This window comes from Protopterus annectens, chromosome 16.part0 (genome assembly GCF_019279795.1).
Source record: "Protopterus annectens isolate FY-2018-M chromosome 16.part0, PAN1.0, whole genome shotgun sequence".
Lineage (NCBI taxonomy): Eukaryota > Metazoa > Chordata > Ceratodontiformes > Protopteridae > Protopterus > Protopterus annectens.
The window spans coordinates 696,723,223-696,740,372 of NC_056750.1; the positions used below are offsets into that span (position 1 = coordinate 696,723,223).

At 41.2% G+C, this 17,150-nt stretch overlaps 1 protein-coding gene across 1 annotated transcript in view; it reads right to left on the bottom strand.

Moving 5' to 3' along the window:
- CARMIL3 (capping protein regulator and myosin 1 linker 3) overlaps positions 1–17,150 on the bottom strand; it is a 3,552,770-nt gene that overhangs the window by 476,074 nt on the left and 3,059,546 nt on the right. Inside the window, exon 23 of the mRNA XM_044058175.1 lies at positions 11,050–11,143. Coding sequence (XP_043914110.1) covers positions 11,050–11,143 — 94 coding nt within the window. The remainder of the gene's footprint in view (positions 1–11,049; positions 11,144–17,150) is intronic.

Sequence of the window (17,150 nt, forward strand, 5' to 3'; positions counted from 1 at the left end):
CCTGCTTGTTGATGTACCACTCCACTGACATGTTGTCCGTTTGAATAGCAGTGGTCCCAGGAGGAAGAGAGTCTTGAAGGGCTTGCAACGCTAGGAGCACGGCTCTCATTTCCAGGACATTTATGTGCAGATGGTACTCATGAGGTTGCCACGTGCCTTGGACTGTCCTGCCCAGATAATGCCCCCCCCCACCCTATCAGGGAGGCATCTGTCGTCACTATGGCTACTGGAGGGGGTTGAATGAATGGTCTGCCCTGAGTAAGTAGTGGGGAGACCATCCACCAAGAAAGATGCCTTTTGCATGCATCAGTGATCATGATCTTGTAAGTTATGGGTAGCTCTTGGAAAGACTACTGCGTAAACAGAAGCCACTGAAGAATCCTCATATGAAAGCATGCCAGTGGGATTAGGAGAATGGCTGCTGCCATGGAACCCAGAGTTTGAAGGACGTACCTGACTTGGATCCTTTTGCTCTGCATCAGAACCTGTACCTGCTGACGAACTGCGGACACCCTTTCTGGTGGTAGCCATGAAAACATATCCTTTGTGTCTAAGTCTGCTCCTATGTAAGTGATAGATTGACAGGGCAACAAGGCAGATTTTTTGAAATTTATTGTGATGCCGAGCTGCGAGCAGATTGTGATTGTGTAGTCCCATGCTAGTATGAGTTGATGCCTGGTGGTAGCAGTAAGGAGCCATTTGTCTAGATACGGAAACACCTGGAATCCTTGATGCCTCAGGTGAGCCGTGACGACCACTGCCATACATTTGGTGAACACCCTGGGGGCTGTGGTGAGACCAAAGGGCAGAGCTCTGAACTGATAATGACTGGCCCCCAGCCAGAAGTGAAGATATCTCCTGGAGTGCCTGTCCATTTCTATATGGTAGTACGCATCCTGAAGATCTATAGAGCACATCCAATTGTCCTGACCCAGAAAGGGTAGAATGGACTGTAGCATGACCATCCAAAACTTCATTCTTTGCACAGACCTGTTTAGTCTGCTGAGATCCAGAATCTGTCTCCAGTCCCCTGTCTTAAGTAAGTAGTGGGGAGACCATCCACCAAGAAAGATGCCTTTTGCATGCATCCGTGATCATGATCTTGTAAGTTATGGGTAGCTCTTGGAAAGACTACTGCGTAAACAGAAGCCACTGAAGAATCCTCATATGAAAGCATGCCAGTGGGATTAGGAGAATGGCTGCTGCCATGGAACCCAGAGTTTGAAGGATGTACCTGACTTGGATCCTTTTGCTCTGCATCAGAACCTGTACCTGCTGACGAACTGCGGACACCCTTTCTGGTGGTAGCCATGAAAACATATCCTTTGTGTCTAAGTCTGCTCCTATGTAAGTGATAGATTGACAGGGCAACAAGGCAGATTTTTTGAAATTTATTGTGATGCCGAGCTGTGAGCAGATTGTGATTGTGTAGTCCCATGCAAGTATGAGTTGATGCCTGGTGATAGCAGTAAGGAGCCATTCGTCTAGATACGGAAACACCTGGAATCCTTGATGCCTCAGGTGAGCAGTGATGACCACTGCCATACATTTGGTGAACACCCTGGGGGCTGTGGTGAGACCAAAGGGCAGAGCTCTGAACTGATAATGACTGGCCCCCAGCCAGAAGCGAAGATATCTCCTGGAGTGCCTGTCCATTTCTATATGGTAGTACGCATCCTGAAGATCTATAGAGCACATCCAATTGTCCTGACCCAGAAAGGGTAGAATGGACTGTAGCGTGACCATCCGAAACTTCATTCTTTGCACAGACCTGTTTAGTCTGCTGAGATCCAGAATCTGTCTCCAGTCCCCTGTCTTAAGTAAGTAGTGGGGAGACCATCCACCAAGAAAGATGCCTTTTGCATGCATCCGTGATCATGATCTTGTAAGTTATGGGTAGCTCTTGGAAAGACTACTGCGTAAACAGAAGCCACTGAAGAATCCTCATATGAAAGCATGCCAGTGGGATTAGGAGAATGGCTGCTGCCATGGAACCCAGAGTTTGAAGGACGTACCTGACTTGGATCCTTTTGCTCTGCATCAGAACCTGTACCTGCTGACGAACTGCGGACACCCTTTCTGGTGGTAGCCATGAAAACATATCCTTTGTGTCTAAGTCTGCTCCTATGTAAGTGATAGATTGACAGGGCAACAAGGCAGATTTTTTGAAATTTATTGTGATGCCGAGCTGCGAGCAGATTGTGATTGTGTAGTCCCATGCTAGTATGAGTTGATGCCTGGTGGTAGCAGTAAGGAGCCATTCGTCTAGATACGGAAACACCTGGAATCCTTGATGCCTCAGGTGAGCCGTGACGACCACTGCCATACATTTGGTGAACACCCTGGGGGCTGTGGTGAGACCAAAGGGCAGAGCTCTGAACTGATAATGACTGGCCCCCAGCCAGAAGCGAAGATATCTCCTGGAGTGCCTGTCCATTTCTATATGGTAGTACGCATCCTGAAGATCTATAGAGCACATCCAATTGTCCTGACCCAGAAAGGGTAGAATGGACTGTAGCGTGACCATCCGAAACTTCATTCTTTGCACAGACCTGTTTAGTCTGCTGAGATCCAGAATCTGTCTCCAGTCCCCTGTCTTTTTTGGTACTAAAAAGAACCTTGAGTAAGTTCCGGATCCGTGCTGGTCTGCCGGGACTTCCTGGATGGCTCTTTTTTCTAGCAGTTTTGAAACTTCTATTACTGCTTGCTCCTTCAGATTGGGTGTAACATCTGGGAGGGTCTTCCTTGACTGTAAAGGGGGTTGATGGAAGGAAATTTTTTAACCTCCGGATATAACGGACCGTACCCATCTATCTTGTGTTAAACTTTGCCAGGCTTTTGGATACAGTGAAAGTCTTCCCCCGACTGCCTCCAGAGATAAGCAGCTGGGCAAACCTTCAGGGATGCTGAAAGGGCTTATCAGAGAAGAATTCTCTGTTGCCCTGGTTCTGCGGACCCCCTCTGCCATGAGGGCGACGTCTATTATTATTATTTCCCCCCTCTGCCTCTGGAGGAACAATCACTGTGTGTGTCAGGCAAGGCTCCCTGAGATTTACGGAACTACATCTTCCCACTTTTCTGACCCTTGGGGTAGGGTCTAGAGAGAGTGGAAAAATGGACTCCCATGGCAGAGAGAGTCTTGCCTTCTTGCTCACTCCTAGTCAAAGTGTCTTTCACCTGTGGTCCAAAAAGAAAGGAACCATCAAAGGGATTGTTGGTGAAGGATGCTCGAAAGGGTTCCGCAAAGTTACACAGCTACATCCAGGCATGCCTCATAAGGGCCACCCTGGTACCAGTGGCTCTACTCGCCCCATCAGCTGCATAGGAAATGAGCCTCATGGAGGAGTTAACAACAGAATTAAGCGTCACTAGCTGGGAAGCTACCTTGGCTTGTGCTCCCTCAGCTGTTGGATCTTGGAGGGTATCGCCGAGGTCTTTAAGGAGATCCCTTTGAAGCCAGGTAAAATGACACAGGTAGTTCAGTGACCTCATAGAGAAGGTTGCTGAAGCGAACATTCACTTCCCATATCTGTTCATCGTCCTAGACTCCTTGTTAGGGGAATGGACAGATGAAGAGGTCTCCGCTAACTCTTTTTTGGTGGCTGCTGCTACCACCATAGCATCAACAGGGACACCTTTTGAAAGGAACTGCTTATCCTGGGGTGCTGTAATAAATTTGCTAGGTTTCCTTGGAGTTGGTGCCACTGTATCTGGAGCTGACCAAGTCTTTCGAGCCACAACTGTCATAAGTGGATCAAAAGGCGGAGACACCCAGGAGGTGGAAGGTCGGGAACTGAAGGCATCCAGAAATACAGACTCATCCTCAGAAGGGGCTAGGGGATTCCAGTCCTCCCTCTGCTTCAGCATTTATAGGATGTCTGAGAAGGAAACTTCTTCAGAGGGGGATCTCGGGGACCCTTCTGAATCATCTAAGTCTGTATCAGAAGTGACACACGGGGGAGTCAATGTGCTTCCTCTTACACTTTTTCTTCCGAGGGGGCTCTTCTGAGTGATCAGGAGAGGCTTCAGAAGAGGAGGAAACACCCAATAGGGTGTCCTGAAGCATCGGTTCCCTATGCTTGGGGTCTCGAGGAGGAGCAGAGGTTGGCACAGGCACTACAGGGGATGGAGCCGGTGGGGCTGACAGTGGAGCTGACACAGGGGACAGCACACTCCACATGACATCGAAGGCGTCCCTGCCACGATGGAGAGAAAGCTCCAGTTCCAAAGAAATAGGAATCCTTTTCTGCACCGAGGCCGATGTAGGAGCCGAGCTCACCTGCGCCGAAGCTCCGAGAGGGAGAACGGGGTCAGACAAGGGTCCGATGCCACTCACCCCCTCGGAGCCGACAAGGGAGCCCCGGCACCCAGATCCCTCAATGGAAGGCACCACCGAGGGAATCAGAGCCGAAATCGGAACTCAAGGAGATATAGTTATTGGAGCCAATGGTTCCACTACTCGAACCCCAATGAACTCCGGCTCCGAAGTCATTGGAGTCAGAGGAGGAACATCGAGAGAAGTGGATGGAGCCGATACCTGTTGAGGAGGGCTGAACAACAATATGGCTAGTGTCTGCGACTTTAGCAACCTACTGACCACTCTCTCCACATCGTGATCCAACAGCCTACAGGATAGAGAGGAGTGAGAGGATCGGTGACTATGCTCGCTCTGAAGTAAAGGCGACAGAGGAGCCGAATGCACCGATTCTGGTGAGGGGGACCTCAGCCTCTTGTAGCTCCGCGATGGCTCCAAAGCCTCTGATGGAGCCGACAGGGAGACTGTCTTGATGCCAGCTGGAACCGACATGGAAGGTAAATCCTGAACCGAAGATGGCTCCGAACTTGGAGCCAATGGCTTAGTGGATTTAGGGGATTTCACAGGCTGTGAGTTCTTGGCTGGTGAATCCTGGGGTTTTAAAAGACCCCTAAGCATAAGCTTACTCTTACGCTCCTGCAGGACTCTTGGACTAAAGGCATGGCAAATAGAACAAGAGTTCTGCAGGTGCACAGCGCCTAAACAATAGACGCAAGAAGTGTGACCATCTGTCAGAGACATTTTCCTGACAGCATGAGTCACACTTCTTGAGCCCAGAAACCTTGGATTCCTTTGACATCCTTGAAAGTAGAAGGAAAAACAATTATAACAATAACAACCAGAAGCAATATACAGTCTACAAAAAAAAAAGAACACACTACTATAAAGACTATAGCTAATGTTTTTTTTCTTTTTTTTTTAAGATAATAGGAAAGCCTCTAACTTAAACGGCTAGCCTATAAGAGAAAGGCAGAAGGAAATCCTCTAACTTAAACAGCTAACCTGACAAGAAGAGGTGGGGGAAGGGGTGGGGGAGAACTCTCTAAGTTAAACGAGTTCTACAAGAAAAAGGAGCGATACTACAAGTTAAACAACTATCTATCACAAAACAAGACTATCGTTAATAATAAAATACTAGAAGGGTTGAATTATAGTGAAGAAAGTTATACAAAAAACTTTATACGAGCCTGAGCCAGAAAAATGCCACCTCGCAGCTGAAGCGGCACACAAGATCTGGGTACCTATCGCTAGGCATTATGGGATAAGGGGTAGCCTCGAGCCAGTAAACGGTTCTCGAGCTATTGAAGATGGCCGAGTCAGAGCCAAGGATCGGCTCCGAACCCCAACCAGCAAGAACGAAGGCGAGATAGACAACTTAACATCAAATGTTCAGCCAATTTCAAAATGTTGAAAGAGACAGTTAAGAGTAAATGTGTGGCGATCTCATATTTACATTCACAATTGGCAGACTTCAAGCCTCCAATGTTATGGCTTTGCCTGTATTTTTGTATTTAGTTAGGAATCTATTATTGAACACTGACCATCCTAACAGATCCACAATCTAGGAACTTACTAATGCAAGAATGGGAATAAAAGGTGGATGCATTTCTGCATCCAAATTCTCATTACCATTTTCCATGGAAGTTTGGGGACTACCTTGCATCCTTACACACACTCTAGCATTTAAGATAGCTACTGGGGACTATAATGATGCACCCACTGGTAGATAAAGCAGAAGTGTTTAATGCTGCTTGCACAAACTGGTGAAATTGCTAGAAACAGAAAACAGAAATTGGGTATAGACCCAGGAGGAAGATAGGGACTAATAATCAAATTAAGAAAAATTATCATTGCCAGAACCTAGATATTTTGGGAAACATATGGAGCATATTACTTGGATCAGCTGTTGGCTAGTTAGGTCACTCTGGAATTCACATTTTTCTGTCTGATGAATGACTAGTAGAGTTGGCACCCTTTGTTGTGAACCCCCACCCCCTTGTTTCAACATCTGATTTTTTAGACCAGAATCCTTTTACAAAGTTGTAGACATCCAAAAGAATAAGAAAACAGCAGAACCAATCACAGAACCAGTATTATATAAAGACCTCAGGGAAGAACACCTATCAGAGGAGTGGGTTTCAGGGAGGGGGGGTGAGGCTGATGAGAGAACGACAAATGTTTTTCAACCAATCAGCAAAGAATCAGAACCAATTTTAAACCTATCTTTAAATAGCAAATCCTTTAAACTGATTTTAAATCTCCCCTCCAATAATGATCATGTTAAAAGTATCTTAATTAATGGGAACATTTTAGACCATGCTTATCCAGCTGTTATTTTGAATAAAAGTGGTGATTTTAAAATCTATAATGATTCAAAAGAGGACACTGAGAAACATTATGCTGACTTATTTTCTAGAGGGCTGACATTTGTTCCAAACAAGCATGCTGATTTGGCTTCTGTACTCATGGATCTTAAACAATACACAAGGAAACATAATTGTAATATTTTGTTTCAACATTCTGACAATGTGGTTGCTGTGAACCCACTAAGAATTTCAAGTACCTACAACCCCCCATTACACCCAACTCTTGAATTATATGAAAAAAATCTGTGAATTTGATATGAGAAATATTTTTCTTCACATGAATACATCTGATAATAGTGATAATTTGACACGTGAAGAAAGATAGAGGCTACAGGATCTTAAAAATGATGATAGAATTATTAAGCCCAATAAGGGAGGGGGACTTGTAATTTTCAAAAAGGCGGACTATAACTTAAAGATGGAATATTTACTGGCTGATGTTTAATAAACCAAGGTTTCAGTAAATGAACTAAATGGTGCTTTTAGAAAAATCAAGAATAACCTTCAGGACTTTTACTGACCATCTAATTTCTATTGATGAACTCAGCTATTTACTTTTTCCTAATCAGTATCACCTCCAAATTTTGGTCTGTCCAAATTCCATAAGGACATCATACAACCCCCTATGCGGCCTACTGTAGATGCATATGGCAGTATATCCCACCCTTTTACAAAATTCCTTGACACAAAGCTTAAGCCTCTTATCTGCCTTGAACAACAGATATGTCGAAATTCCTGGGATTTTCTTGGAAAGATCAATGCCATTTCTTTTAAATCTTCCTATGTGTTCATTATTATAGACGTTAAAGATTTGTATGCTGTGATTCCACATGATTTGGGAATGGAATGCTTTTTAGAATTTTTATTAGATTATTATTTTTATTTATTATTATTAGCTTTATGAAATCTACTTGAAACTGTGTTGAAGAATAACTTCCTGATTTTTGAAAATCAATATTATTTGCAGAATAGGGAAGTTGCAATGGGGACTCCAGTGGCAGGTTGTTTGTAAACATCGTGATGATCCAGTGGGAGAAAAAGTATCTTTTTAAGTCTGAATTTTATTCTAATTGTGTTTTTATACACTGTTCCTTGATTATATATTTATTTTATGGGATGGCAAAAAACAGCTGATACCCCATTTTATCAAATTTCTTAGTAACAGTACTGAATTTTTGAAAATTACATATACTTGTAATCATGAACAGATTGCCTACTTGGAAGTACTGTTATTAAAAGATGATCAAAATGCAATGTTTGTTTCAAAAATCTGCAGGAAACCTATGCATTCGAAATGCTTTTTTACTTTTCCAGTGCCCATGCAATTACACAAAAGAAAGCTGTTGTTTAAGGGCAATTTGTGCATGTCACTAAGATGGTGTCATTGCAGGAAGATTTTTGGGATGAGTGTTTGAGACTTAAAAATATGCTTTTTGAAAAGAGGCTATCCCATTGAGTTGGGTGATAATGTGATGTACGGAATTATAATTAAGAGACAAAATAATTATTTAAATCTATTTTATCAGACTTGAATACTGCCACTAATTCTTTACTTGGCCGCCATATTTCTCCTAATGATAGGAATCAATTGGCAAGTTTGATTGAAAATGTACCTTTTACACAGAATCATAGGGAAAGGAACTTAGAGTGCATTTATTATGAAGCATCCACAGTGAATTTATTAGACAAATATTAAGAACTGGCCAATTTTATTTGATGATAGGAATTTAACACACATTCTTGGTGATACATCTACCATAATATATAAAAAAGGACTTAATCTTAAAGTGATTTTTGAAAAGAAACCTGTTTTCCCTAATAGGTGTTGCATGAAAGCCTGTGGTAATTGTAATTACTGTAAATATATATTTAGTTAACCAAGAGTTTAATTTTAACAATAATAGAATCATAATTAATGGATCCTTCAATTGTAATTCCAATGGTGTGGTTTATTATGAGACATGTAGTAAATAACTATGTTTCTACATCAGCAAGATGGATAGAAAACTCTGTGAGCATATTTATGAACACTGTTATGATATAAAAAAGGGAAAACTTACAAATGCACTGGAAAATCTTATCCATGAAGAATGTGAACATGCTTTTAAATGTTTTATTATTGAGCAGTTTTCCTTGACTTATAGACAGGGGTCTTGGCAGTTAAATTTAGAGAAACAAGAATTGTTTTGGCAACTTCACCTAAATGCAAGTAAGTGACAAGGCATAAATTACCTTATATCTATTAATTGCCTTTTAAAACTAAAAGCCCTATTATGATAAACTTTTTAATCTTATCCTCACATTTATATATGTTAACTATTAATATCGTTATTAATGTGACTATTTAATATATATATATATATATATATATATACACACACACACACACACACACACACACACACACACACACACACACACACACACACACACACACACATTTTTTTAAATAGTTTTAACATTTTTATTTGCCATGCTCTATTTTATTTTAAGCACTGTCAAGGATATGTTTTTACTAAATATGCTTGTATTTTTATTATACAATATGTTTAAAGGTCATGATGGTTTTATTTAAAATGTTTACTCAATATTTTATTGAATTAATTTTAACTTTTTTATATGCAGCTTTATCTCATTTTATACCATTTTAGATACTTGTTTATTTCAGTATCTTTCTCTCTTTAATGTATCACTATGGCAGTTTAACTAATAGACTTTCATTTTGGATATGGTTCCCTAATTTATGTATGGCAATTGACTGATAGGGTAGATTGTGAGACTTGGTCTATACAACTGTTTTATTGGTTACAGGTCTTACTTCTTTATTGGTGTACATTAAATTAGATTCAATTTATTTTTAACTGCTGATTGGTTGGATTGCGGGGCTTGCCTACTACATGCAATCTGACTGGTATAAAAGTTCCCAATTTTTATATTCATTTATCTGAAGAAGTTTTTATTAAGTTTTTATTGTAAAAAATGTAAGTGCTTGTCCCTATATTATTTTAAAACATTTTTTATGCTTCATTAAACTTTTGGTGGAACCTTGTCTGTAGGAGTTTCCGTGTCTCAATTTTTTTTATTGGTTTTGGACATTAATTTTTAACCTTTTTGAATTAGCAGTGTCTTGCAAATATAGCAAAAGGCATCCCCTGTATTATGTATGACTTTCAGGCTGTAGGTATAAAGTCTTAAGGAGCAAATTCCCACCAATGAAAATGCCTGCATCTTCCACTAGAGCAAGATCATGTGGTTGCAGCTGCAAATCCATATAGTGGTTAGTCAGAATTCATGCCTAATTGCTTGCATTTTCCACTCTAGCCTTCTTTGAGGAAAATTATATCCTGGTAAAGCCTCATAATTATGTGGGCGGGGTGTCTAAAAATTTTCTCTACCTACAATCTTTATATCAGCATTTTGTAATGTCCACAACCTCCTAATAGCTGGCCATACAGCTATGAAAAGCATTATTAAAGCCTGGCACCATTATCTGTTCCTGCTGAATACAAAGCATGCAGTACCACTGGCTTCTCTGTTATATGTACTGCAGATAGATTTAAACTACTTGGATGAGTTGTGAGACACTGCAGTGCTTAATAGACCACTGTCACCAAATACCAGAAGCAGACTAAGAAGTCTAGCTAAATAGTATGCAATGGATGGAAAGTGGAAGCACTCCAATTCAAGTTCCTATTTGCTCTTGCACATAATTGCAAATTGCAATTTTTGAATTGTTTTGATCTGTCCGATTGTAAAATAGAGGATCACACTATTTAATTTTTTACTCTTCAGTAATGATTATTCTGTCAGTCTGTGGGGTTGTCTTTAGGGGTTCAGGGTTTTCTGTCTTGTTTTCATGCCACTCTTAACTCTTCTGCTATTGCTCAATGCATCCATTATTCCACTGATTCATGATCTTCTTTGTTGTTAAGATTTGGTCACTATTCCATGTTTGACTTCCTTCTGTATCAAATATAATCAAGTCCTTCACAGACACTGCTGTAGAGGTGATTGCTTGTAATGTGACTTTCTGAGAGAAAGCAATCTTTTACCGTGTTACTATTTGAAACATAGTGCAATACAGTATGATTTTTAAAACTATTTTGTAAACAAATATGGCTTCACTTTACCCATCTCTGACGTAATGTCCTCCACTTATGTGGCCCAAAATGACAATAGATTTCCACACAAAATCAGAACCCATTTGTTTCAAGTGCTGATTAGTTATATTACCAACAGACAGTAAAGTGCATAAACTATTATCCACCAACAAATAAAAACATTTACATTCACATTAAGTATATTATAATAATATTTTAGTGCTCCTTATAACAGTTGCATGTTATCTGAATTAGAATAACGGTGTACCTTCTGAATGGCCTCTTCAGTTTTCTCTGGGTTGCTCCGGTATGCCTGTGTCACATCACTGACGGGGATAGGCATGTACTTTACCGAATAGTTACTTGAAATAAAGAGAAGCACAGAGATTATTTTGTTTGGATACAAATTCTTCACTTTCCAGCTTCTCTTCACATTATATCTTCACATCACCAGTCCCCAACTCCACCCCCCCCCATTTTCTTCTTTGGCTTGTTGAATAATAATGACATCTTCTGTCATTTAGTTTACACGTCTGGCTAGTACATAAAACAGACAATGGGATCAGTACCACAGAATTTCCCTTGTGATTTGCTGATTATCCTTGAGGCAATGTCTTCAAAGATCAAATTAAATAAGTAAAATAATTTAAGATATGATCTGCAAATCCAGAATGGATTACAAATATAAAGACTTGTATGGTACTTAATTTAAATGTAGTGCATGGAGCGCTGTGAAAACACTCCAATATCAAAAAAAGACACACTTGCTCAGCACTACTCTAGCATGGGACAATGTTTAGAAGGGCACTTTACAGTTGTTAAGCACCCTCCATGTGCTGTTAATATCTTGTCTAGTGCTAGGCACTAAAAGCTGATAGTGACAGCCATTACACAACAGCAGCACAACACAAAATGGCTTAATTTCAGTACCATCTCTGCTTCTGTCTACAACATTACAGATGTGTAGTTTGGAACCAACTGCTTCCCTAAGACAGGGAATATGTAAAGACATAAAGTTTTTACAACTGCTTTACTGGCTTGCAAATTAGGCACAACACTTTGCTTATTTTATTTTTTAAACTATTAGTAAATGGTGCAGGCAAATCGCCATGCACTACAAAGAGTTACGAATGGATATCTGATCCTAATTTAATATTTTGTGTTCTCAACATGGATGCCAAATTCAGTTGAATTTTTTTGGTATTCATGTTTTGGACATAATAAGCAGGCTACAATCAGAGACTCAAACAAAATCCTTTATACTATAAACAACCTTCTGTTTTTCCAATTTTCTTTCTTGCCTTTATCATATATTAATTTTGTAGCATAGGTAACTAGATAAATAAAATAAGTTACAATACATTTACAGTTTGTTTACATTTGATTTTCACCCCACTTATGTACTGTGATATTGACTAAATTACTTAAACAACATGAACAGTCAAGTCCACTGCTGTAAACTGGCAGCCTTTTATACTAATTATTATCCTGATATGAAAGATTAGTTATAAATGAATGGCTGTATGAAAAGTGGCATAAACAGAGGAGTTGTTGTCAGGATCATGAACTTTGTTACTTGTAGAAACCTCTATTATCTAACTTATTTAAAAATATGCAGTATGAAACAGAGTTGAGCAATGCTAGAAGTCTGGAACCGTTACATGCATAATATTGTAACTGTATCAACTGCAGCCAGATGAAAAAGGCAAGCCCAGAAGTACACTGAGCAGAGACATGCCAGGAAAGGAAAGGTGCAGCTCAGCCTATGACAGGGCAGAACCCAACTTCTGTACAGAACATGACATATGTAATGACTGATCTCTCTCTCTCCCTAAATTTGATTCACACCCTCATCTTCTGAATCCATTAATAAAATAAAGGAAGGAGTGTTTCCAAGTGTGTTTGCAGCCTCACCCTTCACATCGTTCACAGTCCTTCTACTGACCCATCCTTCCACAAATGTTCTGCTCAATTTATAGCAATTGATTTTTTAACTAATTACCTTGAATCCCACTCATTCAAATCAAATACATGAATGACATAAGGCACTGGGGCTAGGTCATTATTAACGAGGTCTGAGGGCACCAGAAAAAAGATACTTCCTGACTTTTGCAAAATTAGATTTAACAGTCACTTCATCAACAGAATAAGTTCCTAAAGAAAGACTGGAATTCAGAAGGGGCTACCACCATTATTGAGCCTTAACATGCCCATTTTCATGCTGGCATTAGCCCTTTCTGATTCAGAGACAGGCCTGCAGCAGTGGTTCTACATGTTGAGAGGTCTCCTCAGATGTACTACATGCTTATGAAGAAATTCTGGGGAGCAGCCAATACAAATTAGCAATGTACTCTTTCCTCCATGAGTGCCTGCAGTATGGGATTTATGCAGCTGAGTGATTCAGAAACTGCTTAGCTACAAAATGCAGCATGGAAATGCATGTTGGTTAACAAAGGCAAAAAACTGCACTCCCCAGTTGTACTCATTGAGGGATACCATGTCAGACTAAGATTACATAAATGTCTGTGGAGGGTTAGTGGGGAGTTGTGTGTGTGTGTATGTTTGCCTAGGTAGTCATAGTAGGGGAGTTAGAAGAGAGGTAGACTAGGTGTGCACATGCGCATGTGTGTGCTTGTGTGTGTGTGTATGTGTATATGGCTGAATGGATAATTATGTCTGTTAGTACGATCATTGGGGGTGGTCTGATTTACAGTGTGTGTGTGTGTGTGTGTGTGTGTGTGTGTGTGTGTGTGTGTGTGTGTGTGTGTGTGTGTGTGTGTGTGTTTAGTGGCTGCCATTCCAGTCAACGGCCATGCTCAGAATATCCAGGCAAAGCTAGGCTGAGCTTACAAGACTATACCAGGGAGACTTCCTTCAAATATCACTCTGAGCCACTTAAGTTAATAAATGTGCTACAGGTCTTGCCTTGTGATGCTCTTGCTGAACTAGAAGAAGAACGACACTCTTAATGGTTGTCATTATTGACTAAATGTAATTAAAAAGGGGCAGGGAAAAATTACAGTCAGCATCAGGGACATTCTATAAATCAGAGGCAGTTGAGAGGGATAGGGGTGTGTCTGTGTGTGTGGGTGTAGGGGATTATGGGCCTGTGTGTATAGGAAGTATAAGAGACATGACTGAATCAATGCATTGGCCATCAGTGATGATCATCACAAGAATGTGCAGCTGACATATCTTTGAAATGCACTTCCCAGTCATGGAAACTACTACTTTTGTCGGCAACATTTTCCATAAGTGCAGGGAAATACTTCTGAACCTTAGCCAGACTGATTTGTACTTACTATTTTCTTGCTTGTATTACTTGTTCCTAAAGATTATAAACCAAGATGTTATACCCCCCTCTGCAAAAGTGTCTTAATCAAAGGTTAACTATCTTGAATAAAGACTGTATCTTCTGCAGTTAAATGAGGAACTCAATTCAAGTGACTCAGCCCCACATTTTTCTTCACAAATGGTGCACTGTTGTTCTGACATGTTTTGAATATTTTAGCAAATACTTTAGCTGCATAATTCTTAAAATGTTCATCATAAAAAAAAACTGCTTACTTGATGTAGTGGCTGTAAAGGTAAAATAAAAATCCATCATATTATTGGTATTACTTAAGTTCATAAGTTCATAGGTTGTTACTAGGCTATTGACCCGAGGGTCTTTACAAGCCTAGTTGTTAAATCCCAGTATAATACTGTCTATGCCCAAGGTTTTTCTAACAAGGACTACCCATGTCCAGGAGAGAAGCCAGATTAATCCCCAGCAGAAAGTTATGGTTTCCCATCCAGTCATCCAGGTTGCGCATAAACAGGGTCATGGAGGTGCTCTGCTTGATATGGATTGGAAGCCTATTCCAGAGGAGTGGCAAACTCTGAGAGATGTATCTTTCTCTCCAGCAGGTCCTGTTTATGTCACATGCTAGACTGAGTTTCCTGAAATGGGTGACTTATTCCCATTTGACTTACAGATGTGCAGCATTTCCACTAGATCTGGGCCAGAGATAGCCCTGTAAACCAGACATAAGTCACCTCTAAGTAGTCTATACGCTACTGAGTACAGTGACAGTGACTTCAGTCTGTCTGTATAAGACATGTGCTGCAGACCCTGAATTTTCTTAGAAATCTCTGAGGTCTCTCAAGTTGCTGCAGGTGTCAGGTATGGTACATACCAAAGACAGCATTATATTCAATAACAGGCCTGATAAGGGACGAGTACAGGGGAGTTATAGCCTCTTTTGCTGTTGAGGCAATGGCTTTGCTAATCAGGTGAACAATGTAGAATGCCTTCCACACCACAGTAGCCACATGATGGTCAAAGTTGAGGTCACAGTCAACTTGTGTTCTCAGGTCTCTCACTACTGAATTAGTATTTAAGGTATTACAGTTTATTTTATAATCAGCAGGGACATTTTTTTACTAAACTGCGGTGGTGGTACTGCGGTAGCATTGTTGCCTCACAGTAAGACGTTGTCCTGTTCGATTCTCAGCTACAGCATCTTCTGTGTGGAGACATGCGTGAATGGGCATACCTTCATTGAAGGTTGTGCGTCAGAGCTGGCAACTCGGCACGTAAAAATCTACTGCCAATCATTAGCGGACAGGAGTTCCACCGTGGTGACCCCTAACCAGGAAAAGCCACAAGACACAACAAGGGACATTTTTTTACTGACGAGAATGATGATGCATTTTTTAGCATTTAGTTTAAGATCATAGCTTTGGCACAAATCATTGATCTGTTTAAGCCCCTTTTGAAGTACGCTGACATTGTTCTGGTGATAGCACCTAGTTTGCAGTCCTCTGCAAATGTGGTTAGCCACAGCCCCTCTGTTTTGGCCTGGAATTCTGAGAAATATATGCCAAACAAGAGGAGGCCCAGCACTCAGCCTTGTGGGACCCCACTGGTGACAGGTCTGCTGGCACAGGTAAAGTCTCCCACTTTGACTAAGTGTTGTTGATCTGTGAGCCAGTTTGCAACCCATCTAACAACACAGGGGTCGATATTCAACTAAGTTAGTCAGTGATGCTCAAATGTGGGATAGTGTCAAAGGCCTTGGCCAAGTCAAGATAGGCTGTGTGAATGGCTCTGGTCACATTCTCGAAGAAGCCCACCAGGTTTAGCAGGCATGACCTGCCCTTGACAAAACTGAACTGGGACAGATCCAGGGTTTGGAGGTCACCTATATCCTTATTTATGAGGTCCATGGTCTTCTTCCTCTTCTTCTTTCGGCTGCTCCCATTAGGGGTCGCCACAGCAGATCAACTTTTTCCATTTCTTCCTGTCCTCTGCATCTTGCTCTGTCACACCAACCACCTGCATGTCCTCTCTCACCACATCTATAAACCTTATCTTAGGCCTTCCTCTTTTCCTGTTACCTGGCAGCTTCATCCTTAGCATCTTTTTCCCAATATACTCTGCATCCCTCCTCAGCACATGTCCAAACCAATGTAATCTTGCCTCTCTGGCTTTGTCTCTAAACCTTCCAACCTGGGCTGACCCTCTAATATACTTATTCCTATTCCTGTCCATCCTTATCACACCCAGTCCAAATCTTAACATCTTCAACTCTGCCATGTCAAGCTCTGACTCCTGCCTTTTTGTCAATGCCACCGTCTCCAACCCTTATAACATAGCTGGTGTCACTACCCTCTTGCAGACCTTCCCTTTCACTCTTACTGGTACTCGTCTGTCACAAATCACTCCTGACACTCTTCTCCTCCCACTCCATCCTGCTTGTACTCTTTTCTTCACCTCTCTTCCACACTCACCATTACTCTGAACTGTTGATCCCAAGTATTTAAACTCATCCACCTTTGCTACCTCTACTCCCTGCATCCTCACCATTCCTCTATCCTACCTCTCATTCACACACATATATTCTGTCTTAGACCTGCTGACCTTCATTCCTCTTCTCTCTAGAGCATATCTCCACCTCTCCAGGGTCTCCTCCACCTGTTCCCTACTCTCACTACAGATCACAATGTCATCTGCAAACATCATAGTCCACAGGGACTCCTGTCTGATCTCGTCTGTCAACCTGTCCATCACCACTGCAAATAAGAAAAGGCTCAGAGCTGATCCTTGATGTAATCCCACCTCCACCTTAAATGCATCCATCACTCCCACCGCAGACCTCACTACTGTCACACTACCCTCGTACATATCCTGTACCACTCTTACATACTTCTCTGACACTCCCGACTTCCTCATACAATACCACAACTCCTCTCTAGGCACCCTGTCATATGCTTTCTCTAAATCCACAAAGACACAATGCAACTCCTTCTGACCTTATCTGTACTTCTCCGTCAACACTCTCAGAGCAAGCATCGCATCTGTAGTACTCTTTCCTGGCATGAAAC